The 17802-nt window shown below is 39.8% G+C and overlaps 2 protein-coding genes across 4 annotated transcripts; both read right to left on the bottom strand.

The window, feature by feature from the left end:
- Positions 1-407: 407 nt before the first annotated feature.
- LOC146562660 (ubiquilin-1-like) lies at positions 408-10839 on the bottom strand. 2 transcript variants are annotated; one of them, XM_085294620.1, is made up of 11 exons: positions 10520-10839; positions 7875-8017; positions 6545-6639; positions 6110-6372; positions 5791-5928; positions 5534-5693; positions 5296-5417; positions 5079-5162; positions 4738-4853; positions 4473-4644; positions 408-3441 (listed from the first exon to the last, which is right to left on the bottom strand). In XM_085294620.1, exons 1-11 carry the CDS (start codon positions 10649-10651, stop codon positions 3298-3300), a joined length of 1569 nt encoding a protein of 522 aa, XP_085150746.1. In that variant the 5' UTR covers positions 10652-10839; the 3' UTR covers positions 408-3297. The 2 variants fall into 2 exon arrangements, with proteins under 2 accessions (XP_085150746.1, XP_085150747.1); XM_085294621.1 differs by having other exon boundaries at positions 5534-5690.
- A 450-nt stretch (positions 10840-11289) lies between these two features.
- Positions 11290-17723, bottom strand: gkap1 (G kinase anchoring protein 1). 2 transcript variants are annotated; one of them, XR_014894668.1, is made up of 13 exons: positions 17416-17723; positions 16725-16987; positions 15465-15623; positions 15241-15318; positions 14803-14938; positions 14652-14680; positions 14336-14497; positions 14028-14114; positions 13196-13259; positions 12506-12576; positions 12323-12400; positions 12034-12170; positions 11290-11829 (listed from the first exon to the last, which is right to left on the bottom strand). XR_014894668.1 is itself a non-coding variant. In XM_085294619.1 (12 exons), exons 2-12 carry the CDS (start codon positions 16971-16973, stop codon positions 11788-11790), a joined length of 1155 nt encoding a protein of 384 aa, XP_085150745.1. In that variant the 5' UTR covers positions 16974-16987; positions 17416-17723; the 3' UTR covers positions 11290-11787. The 2 variants fall into 2 exon arrangements, 1 of the variants encoding a protein (XP_085150745.1); XM_085294619.1 differs by lacking the exon at positions 12034-12170.
- Between the last annotated feature and the right edge of the window lie 79 nt (positions 17724-17802).

Raw genomic sequence — 17802 nt, 5'->3', positions numbered from 1 at the left:
CACACCGACAAAGTCGAATCATTAAAGAGATTTAACCTGAACACTTCACTGCTCCCCTCTGTGAGGTTCAGACCAAACACTCAGACACACTCTCTCACACCTGCACTTGTGGAGCTGTTCTAGTGTTGTGACTCATCTACAAACCTCAACCCGAATATTTTTGGAGCTTCTAATCCAGAAACCCCCCCTCCCGGCTACTCTCATATCTCACACATTCAGCCGCACACACACTTTGCTGGAGATTAACCCCCCCCCCCCCCCCCCCCCCCCCCCCAGTCTGGCGGCAACAGACAAACACATGCAGGTTGTCAAGCAGAGCACATCCATCTGATGACAGAGTACGTGTCCCGTGTGTCAGGTAGCTGTAAGCCCCCAAAAGGCAGGAATGGAAAGCAGAGGAACGCTCTCAGTTTAAGAACATCTTTTAATGTTGTTCAGTGCACGGGTCTGTACAGTTTCAGTAAGTGGAATAACACATTTGACCCAGTTTGTATATCTTGCAGAGGTGAGCATGCAGATGTGGATTTCTGGCTTACATTTTAATACTGTAGGCAATAACATGAGAATAACAATGAGTTAACTTTGACCTACTTTGCTACATCTCAGATTCAAATTGATTTTCATACAAGCCATACTAAAAGACTCTAAATGCCACCTAGTGTTTCTAGTGGGGTAGTGCAAGTTTAGATATTAGAAAGAAAAGCTTTGAGGAGTGTTATTTCTACAATTTTGTGGATTAAATACTTAATCATACTTATTCTTAATACATTATTACCCAAAAAGAACAATTTGTAGCCACAGAAAATCCTGTTAAACTAATGCTGCTGTTTGACCCTACTGCAGAACAACTGCAGAACATTATATTTGAACACAGAGGCGTGGAGGAAACGCATCTTATACAAAGCCTCATAAATTCAGCAACAAATAGCACGTATTTACATAAATGAGAAACAACAGAATTGAATTCAAAGTAAATAACAGCATTTAATAGTTCTGTTTACAACAGAGCCACGAGTCGTCTAAAGGATGTTGCTCAGTCTGTTGTTTGCTCGTGAAATCCACAAGGAGATAAATGAGCCTGCTCCTTATGGTGCAAAAATACTGCAGCATAGAGCTCAAGCTTAAGGGAGAGCATCACATCAGGTATTTCATGGCTGATGTGATTTTCTCTTGGCTGTGCAAACCTCACTTTCTGTACGTGTCTAACCTCAAGATAAACACTGACCTCCGAGCAGGTTTGGACTTTGCATGAAGTCATCTTCTTTCTTTGAACGTCTTTTGAAACTGAGTCTACGTTCGAAGACAAACTTTGTAATTATTTACGGTCTTTAGAGCCTGTGGTGCAGAAGCCGCAGTAGCAGCTAGACAGAGTGGGAACATCACGGAACATATTGCACTCCTGGCTCAGTCTGTTGGCTGAGAATGAGAGTGCAAATTTTCTGCGTGCATCCAGGACATCTGACTGTCTCAGGGTGCTAAAAGCTTTCATTAGACTGTCCAGGTGGCAACATGAAGAGGCCTGAGCTTTAAAGTGTGGCAGCAGAGAGATTAAATAACTTCCCCTAGGGATCAATAAAGTATTCCGATTCTGATAATAATAACAATATAATGTGAATATTTCTGCAAACTTGCATTGTTTTATGTCTACAGTCTATAACAACCCTGGTTCCAAAAAAGTTGGGCTGTTGTGTAAAATGTAGATAATGTAATAATACGTAAATCTCATAAACGCACACTATTTCTGGAAAAATATGAGCTCATTTTGAATTTGATGGCAGCAACACATCTTAAAAGAGTTGGGACGGGGCAACGGAAGACCAGAAAAGTACATTTTAGTAAAGAAAAACAAAACATTGAATGCCCATTTTACACCTGATTTTGTTCATCTACAACAGGTCAGTAACGTGATGGAGTATAAAAAGAGCATCTTCGAGAGGCAGAGTTTGTCAGAAGTAAAAGTGGCCTGTGATTCACCAAAAAAGTGAGTTTACAATTTGTGGAATAATTCTGATACTTTCCCACAATGCAAAAATGTGAAGATTTTGAATATTTTGTCATAATATTATCCAAAAAAAAATTCTAAAAAATCTGGACTGCATTAAAAACAGACATGATTCTGTGTTGGAAATCCCTGCATGTGATCAGGAAAACTTCCAGTAATTATTGTCTGTGAACGCAGTTCACCATGCAGGTTAAATGCAACAAAGAAACCGCATGTAAACAGTGATCCAGATCCATGCCATTTTCTCAAAGCTCGTTTAAAATGGACAACGTGGAAATTTTTTCTGTGGTGACAAAAACTTTATTTTGAAATTCTGGAAAATACGGACGCTGAAAACTGTCTAAAACTATCTGGCTTGTTATCGCCGTTCAGTTCAATAATGACTGATGATACTTGAGTGCATCGGTGTGTAGGAATTGGAAGTTTGCAAATCTAAAAATTCACCATCAACACTGAAAGGTATGTAGAGGTTCTAGAGACACGTATGCTCCATCCAGATGACAGCTTTTCTATTTCAGCAACACAGTGCTAATGCAGACTGTATCTATTACAACAGCACGACTCAGTAGAAGAGTCTGGGTACTGAACTGGCCTGCCTTTCAGATGTTTCACCAACTGGAAAGATTTGGAGGATTGTGAAAAATACAACAAAGAAACACAACATTCCTCTCCCAGAAGTCCAGCAGCTGGTTTCCTCGGTTCCCAGATTTTTACAGACTGATTAAAGAAGAGGGGGATGTTACGCAGTGGTAAACATGGCCCTGACCCAACTTTTTTGGGAAGGATGATACCATCAAATATGAAATGAACTTTTTTTTTTTTTCATTTTTTAAAATTAATATATGGGTTTAATAGATTTGCAAATCATTGTATTCTGGTGTTATTTACATTTTACATTGTGTCTCAACTTTTGGGGAATTTTGAGTCTACACAGACCATGACTGGTGCATATAAGACAGTGAAAGGCATTGTGTTCTCTTGTTTCTAATATTAACCCACACACTCACACTTCAAGGACAATAAGGATGTAAAAATCCTCCTCCTGTTGTCTCACTTCTCAGTCAGTTTTACATGTACCTGTATGCCTCAATATCATAGATGCATACAGCACTCACCATCCTCAGACCTTTAATTTGTTTGACTGAAGTTTAAAGTGTAAGTGTAGGACAACAAACAGAGTTTAACATTATGTGTGTGATATAAGTTAGTTTTTGAAAGTGCATCAAGTAAGTATGGCTTTTTATTCTCTTATGTTTTTATCTTTTGCAGTGTATATGTGCACGGATGAATACGTGTCAGAGACTAAGCAGGTGTTGTATAGCAGTGGTGAGATCTCCTCCTGTGCTGATGAGGGCCTGAAGGTTCGCCTTCCTGTCTCTGAAGCCCATTGAGCTCAGCTGCTCCAGCTCCTCCTTGAACTCTCTCTCTCTGTGATGGACCTGACACAACATGACACGAGTTATTTAAAGTCTTACTTATTAAAATAATGTGTGAAAGAATTCAAAATGAGATCATAATTAGCGATTTAATTGTGAATCCTTTTAAACAAATTGGAAAAGATTAATAAACCTTCCCAGATTTAGTGATTTTGTTAACCCAGACACCCAGTTTTGTTTCTGGGTATTTGGGTATGAGTCTCCCTTCAGGTGCAAAAACATCTGGATATGAATCAGAAGAAAGTCCAGGCGATGTGGGAAACAAAGGTAAATGTTTTGGGGAGGAAAAGGAGAGGAGGCGGCATGAAAAAAAGTTTTTATGAATAATTGAACTCAAAGAGATGCCCAAGTCGCTGCTGCGGGGGATAAAAAAGGAGCACTGCAATAAAATCGAAAGCAAAAAAGAGAAATAAGTCAATAAGTTTGTCAGAACCACACTCCCTCACACACTGGAGTAAGCAGCAAAAAGCTCTGTGGCAATAACCACCAGAGCTGAATGCTGGCAGCACTCAGCCGAGTTTAGTGGTTCTGCAGGAAAAAAGCGTCAGTATCTAAGAAAGGGAAAGACTAATGCCACCTTCCTTCCCACCAGAAAACAGCGACTCTACCGGGGCTGTAACCCACTAAGTAAATGTTGGATCCACAAGTAGAAGCACTGACTCTGAAACTTTAACGATTAACTAGAATTTGAGTCACTGAGGCCCAGCTGGACCTGCTTCAGTAGGTTAAAATGTAGGCTATAATAGTTTAAACCACTGAACAAATTAGACATCATTTGGCTCCATGAGATGTAGTGTGGTACTCTAATTTATCCACATTCATACCAGCAGCTGTTAATGCAAGCTGATATCAAGCAGTCAGTCACTCTTAATACTGCGTAGTTTTTTAAAAGTACTGAATCACTAAATATCAAAGGCGTGTATCATTTGCCTGCCTAAGGGAAATTCTCATTTACTGTCAAAATGCTATTTACTACTGATATTTTAAATTGAGACTCAACGTTGGAGACAGACAAAAAGTTTATAAGGTAGTACCTCGTTATTAGTGTTAGCCAGGGCCTGTAGCATCTGCTGTACAAACTGCTGCTGCTGCTGCTCTGTCGCTGAAGCAGCCTGTTGGCCGCTTCCTGATTGGCTGTTCGGAATGGAGTCAGATGGATGCTCAGAAGTGGCACCGATACCTGTTCCAGTGTTTCCGAGAGCATTCCTGCATGACGGGCAAGACTGGCGATAAGGTTTCTCTGTCTTTGAAACACAGTTCTTCCACCACAATAGATCTCCTTAGGTTGTTTTTACTCACGCAGGTATGAGAGCTGGAGCCTCTGCAGCCAGAGTATGCAAGCCCTGTTGGATCTGCAACAGAGCCTCCATGGCTCTGGGGTTCAACATGGCCGAGAGCAGCTCTGGAGCCTGCATCTGCACATTATTGATAATGGCAAAGTTATTAATCATACCCACTGAGCAACGGAGTCAGAGTAGAATCGTTTTCCTGCATTGCTAAAGATGATCATATCTACATGGATTTTATGAAAAACCATGGCATCTGTCCAGGAACAAGAAAATTATTAGTGTTCCTAATGTATTGCAGACATCTAATCCAGCTGAAAGACAGCAGGTTAACAGTTAGAGGAATAAGCAGACCTGCTGCAGAAAGACAGGGATCTCCTTTCTCATTTGCTGCTGCAGCTGAGGATTTCCAGCCAACAAAGGGTGGCTCAGAAGCATCTGCAACAATGCAAAAATGAAAGCAGGATGAACTATATAAGATATCTCTGCTGTTTAGGAAGAAGGAAATGTTGTCCTGCAGTTGCCTAGTGAAAATACTGCACATTTAAGAATTAAAGTGTCCATGCATCACCTGTGCAGCCAGGTCAGGGTTCTGGCTAAGGCAGTTTAAAAGACTGCTGACGTATGGCCCAGACAGCAGGCTCTCCAATAGACCTGGACTGGCAGTGATCTCTTCTAGCAGTGACTGCATGCCTGAAGCAGGAAGCCATTAATAGAATATTTTAAAAAGCAGTTCAATGATATCTTTAAAATATTTAACACATTTAAAAACATATAACCTAAGAATGCCTCAAGCATAAAGCTCATGCCTGCTGTGATGCTGCTTTGAGAGTTTGACCTAGCTCTGGATGTGGCAGTCAGTTCACTGAGAGGATCTGTCGAGTGACCAGAGAACGTCTGATTGGATTCACCCTCCAGTATGTGGTGATTTCCGGGTGATGTAGTCACCGATGCAGATGCTCCTACCTTCTGGTAAAAGGCAAAGCAGATATTAAAAAGAAAACAGGTTAAGCATACAAGATAAGTTTAACCTGACCTATAATAATCATCATTTTCAAAGTCACACCTGTAATTTTGCTTCTGGGTCAGAATTGTCAGTAATGACTTCAGGATTTTCCTGCTCTGACTGCAAATTTTCTAAAGCTTTGTCCTCATTGTTCATCATTTCTTCTATCATGTCAGGGTTCTTGATGAGCTCCAGCAACTGGAAAGAGAGATAAGTGCAAAAACATACTCAAAATATCGGAGGGAGAAATCAGGCAAGGAGGAAGCAACTGTACTCATACTGCAGTGAAATTAGAAAGGTTAAAATAACAACATTTTTGCAAGTGTCTCCTCTAATGTTAGTACAGATGTTACAATGCTCTGACATCCACTATACCCACCTGTGTTATGACATCTTTGTCGTTAAGCATATCTTCCACTTCTGGGTTTGTTTGCAGGAGCTGCTGAATTTGGGGATTAGACAGAATGAGCTTTCTGATAAGTTGAGGGCTAGAGGTGGAGAGGGTGCTCTGCACAAAGGGGCTGCCCAGGAGACGGTGCATCATTTCTGGGTCAGCCAGCAATCTGTTCTCCATCTGGCGCTGGAGCTCCGGGAAGAAGCTAGTCCCGCTGTCTTCAAGGACAAGGCTGTCCAGACCTTCTACTACAGAAACAAGGTGGAATCAACAGAATGACAGATTATAAGTTCACTGAGGAGCTGAGTACAGAGCAGCAGCTGAAGCTCAAACAAAGAAGTCTGGAGAAATGAGAACCACAAACTAGATTTATGAAAATAGTTAAAGGCGAGAAGAGTTCCCGTGTTCTGCACATCTTACCCAGGCAGAGAGGAGAAGTAGGGGAAGGTGTGATGTTATCCGGTTCAGGGTGGAGGTCTGGGTCAGTGGGAGGTGGAGCAGATGAATGCTGAGGCCTAAGACAGATACCCAGTTGTTTTTTCTTTTTTTACATAAGTTTGGTATAAATAGACTGTATATCAAAGGAACCTGAAGGCAGAAGTTACTTATTACTTAAAATTACTTCTACAATTTTAATTTTAAAGAGCAGAGTGTGCAGATCTCTGACTGAGAATCTTTGCAGACATAATATTTTGTTTAATACTTCATGTGATAGTGGGGTGATCAGATTCTATCAAATTAAATGTGGAGCAAAATGTACGTTGATGTGGGACAAAGTGGGAGACACTACCAGTGCTTTATATATACGACCTAAAATGTGACTTATATGTAATGTTCTCCCTGTACTCTAAAATCTCACCTTCCACAAGCTTCCAAGTAATAAGTAGTTTTCTTGGCTTTTTCATAGATTTATTTGATTTGCTTTGGGAAGACACTCATTAAATTCTGATAAATTTAATATTTTATTTGCTCTATTTTAATATTTTATTTTACTGGGTTTTAATGTAGTTTTTCATGAGGCTATATATTTTTATATATTTATATTATATATTATTTCTATATTCCCTGCTCTCTGCACAGACATTTTATAAAAGCCAAATAGAAAAGTGAAAGTTCTGTATTGTTGCACTTTGAAAACTAGAGCCAATAAAAATGTGGAATATTCTCTGAATATGCACAATAAACAGCAAAGAATAAAAATGCTGTGTAGTCCCAATGTGGTACATGTGGTATCCAATGTAAGGCAGTGTTTTTAATATTTACTATGATTTAAAAGCAAATAATAAATATAGCTACAGCTAATGAATGTGCAGTTGCCTTTTATTAGTGCCAGATTTGTCTGCAATATTTTCTTAAGAGGTCACTAAAGTTCTTTGCAGCTGACTCTGTTGCATAAGTAAGGCGCAAAACACAGGAGGAACAATATTTAACACAAGCGCACACAATGATTTACTGACATATGTGACATGTAATTTAAAAAAGAAAGTAAAATCTGTCTTATTTTTTTTTCTTGATATTGAAATGAACTGACTACACTGTGTTTAGAAAACAGCACAATTTTTTGTAAATTCCCAATAAACTCACCACGCCTATGAGCACTATTTGGGTGATTGGACTCACATACAATTTTGCCCCTTTTAGTAAATCTGGACCTATATCTTTATTTTCTTTATCATTATTAATACCAAATGTTGGTTTATTACTAGCGACGGCATGAACCCATGCCATAAACAGAGCAGGTTGTTCATACCTTTGGATCATGCTGAGGCGTACCGACCCATTTAGTCCTTTAAAGTGACTCAAGAGTTCAGAGTCTTTGAGGACTCGACTGGAGTGGATCAGAACCAGCTCCTCTGCTGAGGCTCCCAGGTGCTCTGACAGACCCCATTTAAACTGCACACACAGAAACACACAACCCCCATTGTTATTTAATGGTGTATTTAATGGTGATAACCCCCATTGTACCAGCTCAAAGATCAGCAGCAAAGACACCAGGGGCATATCCAGACAGGGGCCTCGGGTGGCACCAGCCAATATAACTTCCATCCTGGGGTCTCTCCACCAAAACCGTTAGATGAGGGCAGTGAAAGAAACAGTAATTCAATGTAGCAGAGTATGACTATTCAAGACTTTACTTAAGTACAGTTCCAGTGTACTTCTACTTTAAGTGATTCATGTTATGGTGTTTTCTATTTAAATTTACTATCTTTTGGAAGCAAATACTGTACTCTGCACTTCACACCATTTATTTTAGGAATTCAGTGAATTATTATTTTGAAGATTTTAAAATAGGAATCTACATAGTTATGGAATGCCAGGACTGCCAGAATTAATTAATTAAATACACCATTAAATAATTAATTCAATGTGTCAATAATTAATTAATTAAATATGTCATAAATATGTATTTAATTTATTATTGACACATTTAATAAATTATTTAATGGCGTATTTAATTAACTCATTTTGGCAGCCCTGGCATTCCATAGTTGGTACATTATGCGGTTTGACTATAAATAAAGCGTACATGTAATATAATCATCTCCGGCGGAAAGATTTAAGTGATATACACATTAACAAACCAGTAACTACAATCCAATATATGATTTTGAATTGTGTGACAACAGTAAACCCACTGAATACACCCATATACATATAATAACATACAATCAGTGGCCACTTCATTAGGTACAACTATTCAGCTGCTAGTTAAACACAAATATCTAATCAGCCAGTCAAACATTTAGAGTAGAAAACATGATTAAAATGACCTGCTGAAGTTCAAACATGCTGCTGATGTTGAGAGCATCAGAATAGGAAAGAAAGGTGATCTGGCGATGGTTGTTTGAGAAAGACATGGTGATCTGAGCACTTTACAAACTGCTGATTTCCTATGATTTTAGCATATAATTGTCTCTAGGGTTTACAGAGAATGATCTGAAAAAGAGAAAATATCCAAGGAGTGGTCATTATCTGGGTGACAATGTCTTTTTGATGTCAGACGTCAGAGGAGCATGGCCAGACTTCTTCAAGCTGAAAGGAACGCAACAACTCAAATAACCCCTCTTTACAACCATGCATGCAGAAGAGCGTCTCTGAACACACAACACGTCACACTTTGAACAAGATGGGCTACAGCAGCAGGAGACCACAGCAGGTTTCAGTCCTGTCAGTTAAGAATAGGAAACTAAAAGTATGATTCAGCAAAACTGGACAGTATGAGATTGGGAAAACATTGCCTGGTCTGAAGAGTCTCAGTTTCTGCTGTGAAATTCAAATGGTACACAGTCAGAATTTGGGGTAAAGAACAGGAAATTATTGATTCATCCTGTCTTGTATCAGAGGTTTCGCCAGTGGTGGTGTAGTAATGGTTTGGAGGATATTTCACTGGCACACTTTGGGTACCTTAGTACAACTAAGCTTCACGTAAACACCACAGCCTACCGGAGTACAGTTGGTGGTCACTGTGACCCAAGGCGACCCTTTATCCATCTTCTGATGGCTGTTTACAGCACAATAAGGAGCCATGCCACAAAACTCAAATCCTCTTACACTGGTGTCCTGAACATGACAATGAGTTCACTGTACTCAAATGACTTCCACAGTCACCAGACCTCAATCTAGTGGAGCACCTTTGGGATGTCAAACATGGATGTAAATGATAAATGGACTGGTTCCTGTGTACAACATGCCTCATTCGTCCATTCATACAGCAGCACTGTACTTCATTGGTTTCTATCAAACATACGCACGCACATTTACACTCTGATAGATGCATCAGAAACCAACTTGGGGTTAGTATCTCCAGGATATTTAGCACGCAGATATAAAGGGACTGAACCGACCTTCTGATTAGTAGATGGCGTGCTCTAGCTCCTGAGCTACAGCCACCCCCTGTGATGTACACCAACAACTGTGTGATGCTCTCATGTCATGTGAAGATGCTGATAACTGCTTCCAGCACCTTGTTGAATCTATACCACAAACTTAAAGGGCGTCCAGATGTAACTAATGAAGTGGCCTTTGAATTATATTTTGTTACTGGATTCAGGGCCACTCTTTAGCTAGTACTCAACTTCGTGCTAAATACTTAAAAAAATACTCCTTTTTTGCCTCTTTTCACACAGTTATTCCATTCAAAACAATCTTCAAACGTGCAGAGTCACTTTTCACATAATAAATCTGTATTAGCACTCTGGGCTGCACATGAGTCCAATTCCAATTTATATACCACATTAGTACCTTTAGTGATCCGCCCCCTTAGTTCTTTAGCCACGTAAATTAACAAAAACATTAATTTCAGTCTATTATGGCATGAAAATAAAAGTCTCAGTGACGTTGTCAGCCTGTTATTACAAGGCTCTGAGGCCAGCTGGCTGATTGTGCTTCCCTGACCTGTCTGACGGTGCAGTCTCCTCTAACGATGAAGTCTCTGCTCTCCGTGACACTTGTGACGGTAACGTGGATCCTTTCAGCCCTGCGGCGGTGTCTCGGTGTTGTAGTTTCGTCTTTCACTGCTGCCGACATCACTTGTCCGGCCCGCGGGCCTTTAAACACGGTGCAGAGCAGGAGCACACCGTCCCGACGCGGGCTGCGTGTCTGTCCCGATGACTCGGCAATAAGTTGTGCGGATGTGTGCCAGCTGAGGCCACACCGGTCACTGAGGTGGACACGCAAAGCCCACACCTAGCTGCTACTATGCACAGATCTGATGCCCCTGCTGCCTGTTATAACAGTTTTTGAGTGCACTTCGACTAACAAAAATAAAATACTTAATAATAAGCCAGTTATGTAACCAGACTTAACTTAAAGATATAGTGCACCATAAAAATCAGACAGCAGTTCAAATCCTAGATGCTCTCAGTTCACTTTTAAACTCTCATTCCAGCAACAATAATGAATCATTATAATTTTAACAGCCTCCAAAGGTGACGCACAGGTGATAAGTGGTAATTGATGACAATAGTCTAAAAAAATTTTAAATCCTTCTTCCTTTTGAGATTTGACCCAAGCAGATTTAAAGTATCTTATTTTCATCTGGCTCATGTTAACATCTAATGACTCAAATACAATTTTCTTTTGGCTTGTTTGAGGCACTTTTACACTTTTTTTTAAAATTCCTCTTAGGCTCTTCGATGCTTTCACACACAAAAAGTAAAACCACATTTTCACTGAAAAAGTAATTTATTTACTTAACAGTGGGAAAATAAAGAAACAAAACAACTTTGCATTACACACCTGTCATTTTGGCAACAAAACCTTTAAAGATCAGGCACAGAGCCTTCAACAGTACAGGAGATCCAGAGGCACTCTGAGGCCTGAAGAGGGCAGCACGATGTGCCAAGCAGCTACTTTAACACAAGCTTAGAACGTTTGTCGCTATTTCAGAAAGCCTCTTGTAAATCTTATTTAATTGTGTAACATATCGTGCCAAATCTAGCTTTTTCTGTTAGTGTGTGTGTGTGTGTGTGTGTGTGTGTGTGTGTGTGTGTGTGTGTGTGTTTAGGGAGGGCATGCAAAACAGACTGACCAGGAGTCTAAGATTTAACAACAACAACAACAAAAAAAAAAACCCTGATTTTGATCAATAGTGGGAATATTCTTCAGGGGTTTCTTCATTTGTTTATTTCATTTTGTTTTCAGGCATTTTCCTTCTGAAACCTTCATAGATCTGCCTCTGAGCCCTTCTTCCCTTTCTTGTTTCCCTGTGAAACAGAAAATTGCAGAAAGGACACAATTATTTATGGATATCAGATCTGTTTGTGTGCTTTTATTAATTCAAGTCAAAAGATGGATGTAGAAACAGAACATAAATGAGGCAAACACAGTCTTTATCAACTGGGGAAAAAAGAAAAAAAAAGAAACCATATTGACTTAAAAATAAAGAAAAAGTGTTCAAATGCTCTGACCTGAATCTAAGCTCACTGCTCCCCTGACTGGGCCGAGTAAACTCTTTATGTTTCTGTCCTTTGGCTTACTTACGCTGACACTTTCTGACTTTACCTGCCTTACAGGCTGAAGTTTTTCTGTTAGGTTTCCACAGTTTCTACAGAAATCCACGAAAGCAATGAGGTGCATGCATGATCATAAACTAGTATGCAGTCAGTTCAGCGTAAATGAAGATGGAGACAACACTTTAACACCAGTTCTTCTCTCCTACAATGAAGATACCACACAGAAGAGTATTTGTACTCTCACCTGGTGCTTTGGTTGTTCTGACTGCAGTCCTTTTACTTTAGATCTCTCTTGTTCGAGGGCAGCGTGCAATAATGTTACCTAATTAAAATGAAAAACACAGATTTACAAATTTAGAATCCCCCCCAACACTCACTCTCTCACACACACACACACACACACACACACACACACACAGTTACAGACCTGTGAAGACAGCTCTTCTTTAATATGCAGTAGCTCCTCTACCTGTAGAAGAATTTCTGCTTTGTCTTTCACTGAAAAAGAGAGAGAACAGAAACATCACACACGAGATCTTCATCAGGAAAGGAAAGGATAGTCAAAACAACCACTTTTTGGACAATGATTCTCCCCCACAGTGGGTTTTAAATCAAGACAATTGAGATGTGACTCAATCGCAGGCAAACACATTACATTCGTTGTTTAGCAATTGCAGACAACAACATACATATTCCTCTATATTCAGTCAATCCTACCTTTGTTTGCAGGTCACTCTTACTTACAATGACTTCTCTTTGGATCTCTTATTAGGAGTTGGAGGGAAAAGTTAAGAAATGCAAGTTCACTTAGAACAGCAGCTTTCATCTACTTCATTTGTCATGAAATAAGACGGCCTTAGCCGTCTATGAAAATGCTAGTCAGTCAATTCTGCCATTACTTTTGAACCACTGAAAATGGAGGACTGTGCATAAATATATCGATAATTCAGAATCATTTAATGCAGAAGTCTGCACCTCACCCACATCTCGATTGTTTGATTTAAAATCCAGAAGTGTTGTCTTGTTGTACAGAAGAAAAAATTACAACAACAACAAAAAAGTGTCATTGTTCAAATACTTTTGGACCAAACTGTATCTACTGTGTTATCAAACTCACTCTCTCCCTGCTGCAGCATCTTCAGCAGCTGAGCATTTCTTGCTTTCACCTCTTTGTATTTTACCTGCAGAGACAAAAAGAAAGATTCTTTTTGTAGCACTGGACACAACAGTGACGCAATAAGTGTTGGCTGCAGGTGTGGTCACCTTTCCTTTTTTCTGTCACAGTGTTACAGTGGGGAACGCTCATATTAATCATGCATATAGTTTCAACGACGAGTGAAATAAGCCAAAAGCTTCAGACTGATCAACATGCTCACGTTCTGACATTTTCAACTCTTGTCTCTATATGGTGTTACTGAGAGTGGATGCACTAACGTGGTTATCTCAGACTCACAGCTTTGGCTCTGTGCTGTTTAAAGGGCAGCAAATCAGCGGAAAGTGGCTCGCAGGGAGAGGAACTAAAACTGCTTGTTTCACACAGTCAAAGAGGGCTGAACAAAGGCAAGAATGAGAAAAATTGTATTTTTGAATTATGAATCATCCAAAGCTACTCTAGTAGAGTCCAGTGATAAAAATATGCAGTTGAAAATTAAATATGTAGACTTTTTTTTTTTTACAGAAGAAGTCCACACTAACTAACAGTGCCATAGCAGCCCACAGCCTACGTGAGTTGAGTAAGAACATCTTAATGATGATGACAAACCAACACTAAACCCAACCTGTTTGGCTTTAAACATGGCAGAGATTTTTCTGATTAACTTCACCGTTTCTACAGCTGTGAAAATCAAATTTCCTTTTTGTGACTCATCATACAGGAAAAGACAAAGAAAATCACTGTCCTTCTGAAACTGAAAGATGATTAGATCAGATAACTGTTTATGGGTGCTGACCTCCCACTGTGAAATGTTTTTTTTCAGCTTATCAATTTCCTGATCTTTCTTCTCCAGCTCATACTTCAGCTGCTCCGCTCTGGGGTCCTAACAGGAAGAAAAACATGAAATAAAATCAGCAAGTAAAGAAAAAGAAACTTCACTTTGGTAATGGTGCATGTATGCAGTTTCACAAACAGCTTTTCAGATGTACCTTGAGGCAGTTAATCACTAACCAAAACTCAAAGGAAAAGCTAACTTTGTTCACTTTCATACCCGAGTTAATGAGAGAGCTACGCGAGTATTTTGTGGTACTTGTGTCCACTCACTGGTTCGTGTTCTGTTGACGTGCTGACTTCTTGTCCCTGGCTGTTCGTATACTGCTCGCGTCTTTTCTCCCGTTGGATTATCCGACTGACATCATCTTCCAACTTATTAAAAAAACGTTCGTCCTGCCCGACTCCCAGTGCTAAATTAGCCGTTCTGGAGTCCTGGAAGGTAATTTGGTTGATGTTTTACACATTTTTTTAAGTTACAAACAAAATATTAAAAAATTAATTTTATCTTTAATTCGTCCCTCACTTGTTCATTCACATTTCTGTGCAATCTATAAAATATAAAGTAAACAGAGTGGAACCGGCTCACCTCTTTCTCTTGTTTTCTACTTAAATTTTCTGCAAAGAGAAAACACAATGCAATAACTAGTTACAAGAAAATAACAATATATGCAATGTAGTAAATCATATATATGAGGTCCATATATAAGACTTTAAAGTAATCTGTAAGCTGGTCTCACCTGCACTGCTTTCAGCCTGGAAGTCTTGCAGAGAAACTGTCTTTTTGTCTTTTGCCTGCTGATTCTTCTTTTTGTCCTTCTTGCCTCCACCTTCTTTTCCTGACCGTGACTTTGGCGAGGACGTGTTTGTGTTGCTCTGATGAATGAAAGCAGATGCTTTGACTTCAGTTAGCTCAAGTTCTTGCTTTGCATACCAGAAATAAATTCTGTTTTGTTTTTAACCCACAGAAACTCAGGCAGAGTCATTTAAAACAAGATCCTTTAATCACCAACATGAAGAAGGAATAAGGTAATACGCTGACTTATAATTTAAGTGAACATGTCACAGGTGTGTCAGAGCGATGTGCGACTTACGTAAAAGTGAACATACAGCTCTGACATCTGTGCCCCCAAATGTGGCTTTCAAAATGAGAATATTAGTGTTTTTCTGCAGCGTACCTGCTTCTGTTGTTCATACTCCAGTTTACTTAAAATCAAGGCTTTTTCCAAGTCTGCCTCATATAGTTCTGTGGTTATCTAAAAGAAAAGGAAGAACATTGAATTTTAGGGACTTTTCGTGCTGTGTGTAAGGTCAGGTGTGGCCTGTGCTGCTCTATGAGGGACAGTCATACAAGTTTTACTATCTCACTCATCTGTAATGTGAGTAGCTGTCATTTCTAAACCTGCTCGTCTCTCTGCTTCCACTGCTGCCAACCCTCCGACGGTGTATCCTGGTCCACCGACGTAGGATTGAGAAGTTCACCGGCTATTCCTGACAGCGTCATACAGGGAGAAGGGGCAGAAGATTTCTGAGGAATCTTTTTGAAGGCCAGATTACGCAACTAATAGAGAGAAAGATAAAACAACCTGATGTCATCATTATTGACATAAACACAAATTCTATTGTTAGCTGCAGAAACCATCAACTTGTCTATGTGCGCGCAGCAACAACAAAAAACGGTCTGTTTTCTCAGGATGTATGCTGCCTGTGGTTTGTGTCTGTGGAGTGGAGGAGGATTTGTTAATGTGTTTAAGTGGGTGTTGGGCCTGAACACATTCCTTTTAATTGTGCTGCAACATTGTTATTCTCAGAGCTGAACATTTTCATTTTTCCCATTTTGTTTTTTAACGAACCGGTCAATAAAATATATATATATTTTTTAATATTTACAGAGTCCAAGGAGACAGTCTTCAAATCTTCACATTACAGATTCTGAGGCAAGATCATGTTTTAACTCCCTGCTTATGTAAGTCTAATTTCTGTCTAACTACAGTCAGATGCAAGAACAAAAAACCAGAAAACTTGCACTTTGAACTGATTAACTGTGCTGAAACCAATTTTTTATTATTTAGTATTTTTTCCTGGGATTGGACCAATTCCATATAAGAATTTAGCCTGCAAAATCCACTGGATGCTGTCTACTCCTATGTTATTTGATTTATTAAAGATGAAAGCTATCACACTGGCAGCTTTGAATAAAAATCTGGTCAGATATCAGTATCACCAAGAAGGCAGAAAGCATACCTGCATGCTCATTTATGAGGACTTGGTATGTAGGCTTCTGCAATGTAATAGCTTTAGATAAGTTCAGCGCTGATAACCAGAGACTAGTTTCACAACCATCACCAAATGATGTTAAAAATCATAGGGGTTTGTCTGAATCTTGAGGTTTTCTCTGTAATATTGCACTTTACAATATAAAATTTTAATGACCTCAACGAAATACAACTTACACACTTATCATCTGAACAGCATTTGTTTCACTTCATTAGTAGCAAGCACACCAAAAGCAAACCACAACCTGTTTACCTCTCCCTGCCCTCTGCAGTTTCGCTTCAGGAGAAGTGAAACGACTGAAGAGCCTGATCTTTCTTCATGTCACTGCAAAATAACACATATGTAAGAGGCAGAGAGCTGCAGGCTGTTCATCTCACTCATTCACCTCATTTGCCTCACTCTGCTGCTGCTCTTTCTTCTTCTTCTTCTTGTCTTTCTTCTTGTCATTGCCCTGAGCAGCTTTCCCTCCGGCTGCACCTGCTTTTCCTTGTCGGGGCTTCCCAGAGGAGTCCCGTCCAGTTTTGGTGGTAGCCTTCCCCGACTCGGAGGTGTCCGAATCCGAATCTGAATCTATCTGTAGCAGGGCAAAGCGGGATGCTGTGGTGGGGACTGTGATCATTGCAGACGATGCCATCGTGAGAAGGCAAACTGAACGATGAAAGCAGATAAATGTACAACAGTTTATTCAGAATAACTTAGAGCAGATCATAAAATGACGAGTTAGCGCATATTCACAACCTGTTTGTTTGTTGTTGGGTTTTTTTTAGTACCACAGTATTTCAGCCAACACCTCCATACAAAGCTACACACGGAGTCAGCACTGTGATCTTATGACAACAGACAGTATTACAGATAAATGTAAACCATTTAAAGAGCTCCGTTACAAACAGTTAGTGGACACAGCTAGATTAGCATCGCATAGCAGCAGCGTAACAGCTAAGGCTTAGCCAGTGTTGTTAGCTCCTAAACAAGTGCAAAAGTGCCGCTCCATGTCAGTTAAAAGCACACGCGTGGACTCACGTTGATCTCCTTTTTTCAATGCGCTCACTGACTTGTGTTAAAGAAGGATTACTCACATGAAAACTGTCTGAGGATACTTTCACCTGTTCGCAAAGGGGCTGAGGGTTATCGTTGGTTTGCTACCAGCGATTGTCTCAAAAGAGTACAGAAGCCCGGCGGTGTCAAAAAGGGAAAAGGCTGGGATTCCCTTATCCTCTGCGATGCGGATGCAGAAAAAGAAGTGTTTACGATATGTGCAGATATATCGGTTATTGTGTGCAGCATGTGCGCAGTTTGTTGACCGAATCGCTTTTTAAGGCCAACTGCACAATACTAAGCGATTATCGCACAATAACTAGCTAGTTTAGCCTGTTGTCATGGTTACACCTTAGTTGTCGGATGTCCAATCACGACCTACCGTGTTCGTCATATTACAACAACTATCATATCACCATGACAACCGA

The sequence above is a fragment of the Mchenga conophoros genome, linkage group LG12 (genome assembly GCF_057382185.1).
Source record: "Mchenga conophoros isolate Kocher_MC1m ecotype Shallow Benthic linkage group LG12, M_conophoros_male_GT1.1, whole genome shotgun sequence".
Taxonomy (NCBI): domain Eukaryota; kingdom Metazoa; phylum Chordata; class Actinopteri; order Cichliformes; family Cichlidae; genus Mchenga; species Mchenga conophoros.
This window is presented reverse-complemented; position numbering and strand designations above follow the sequence as displayed.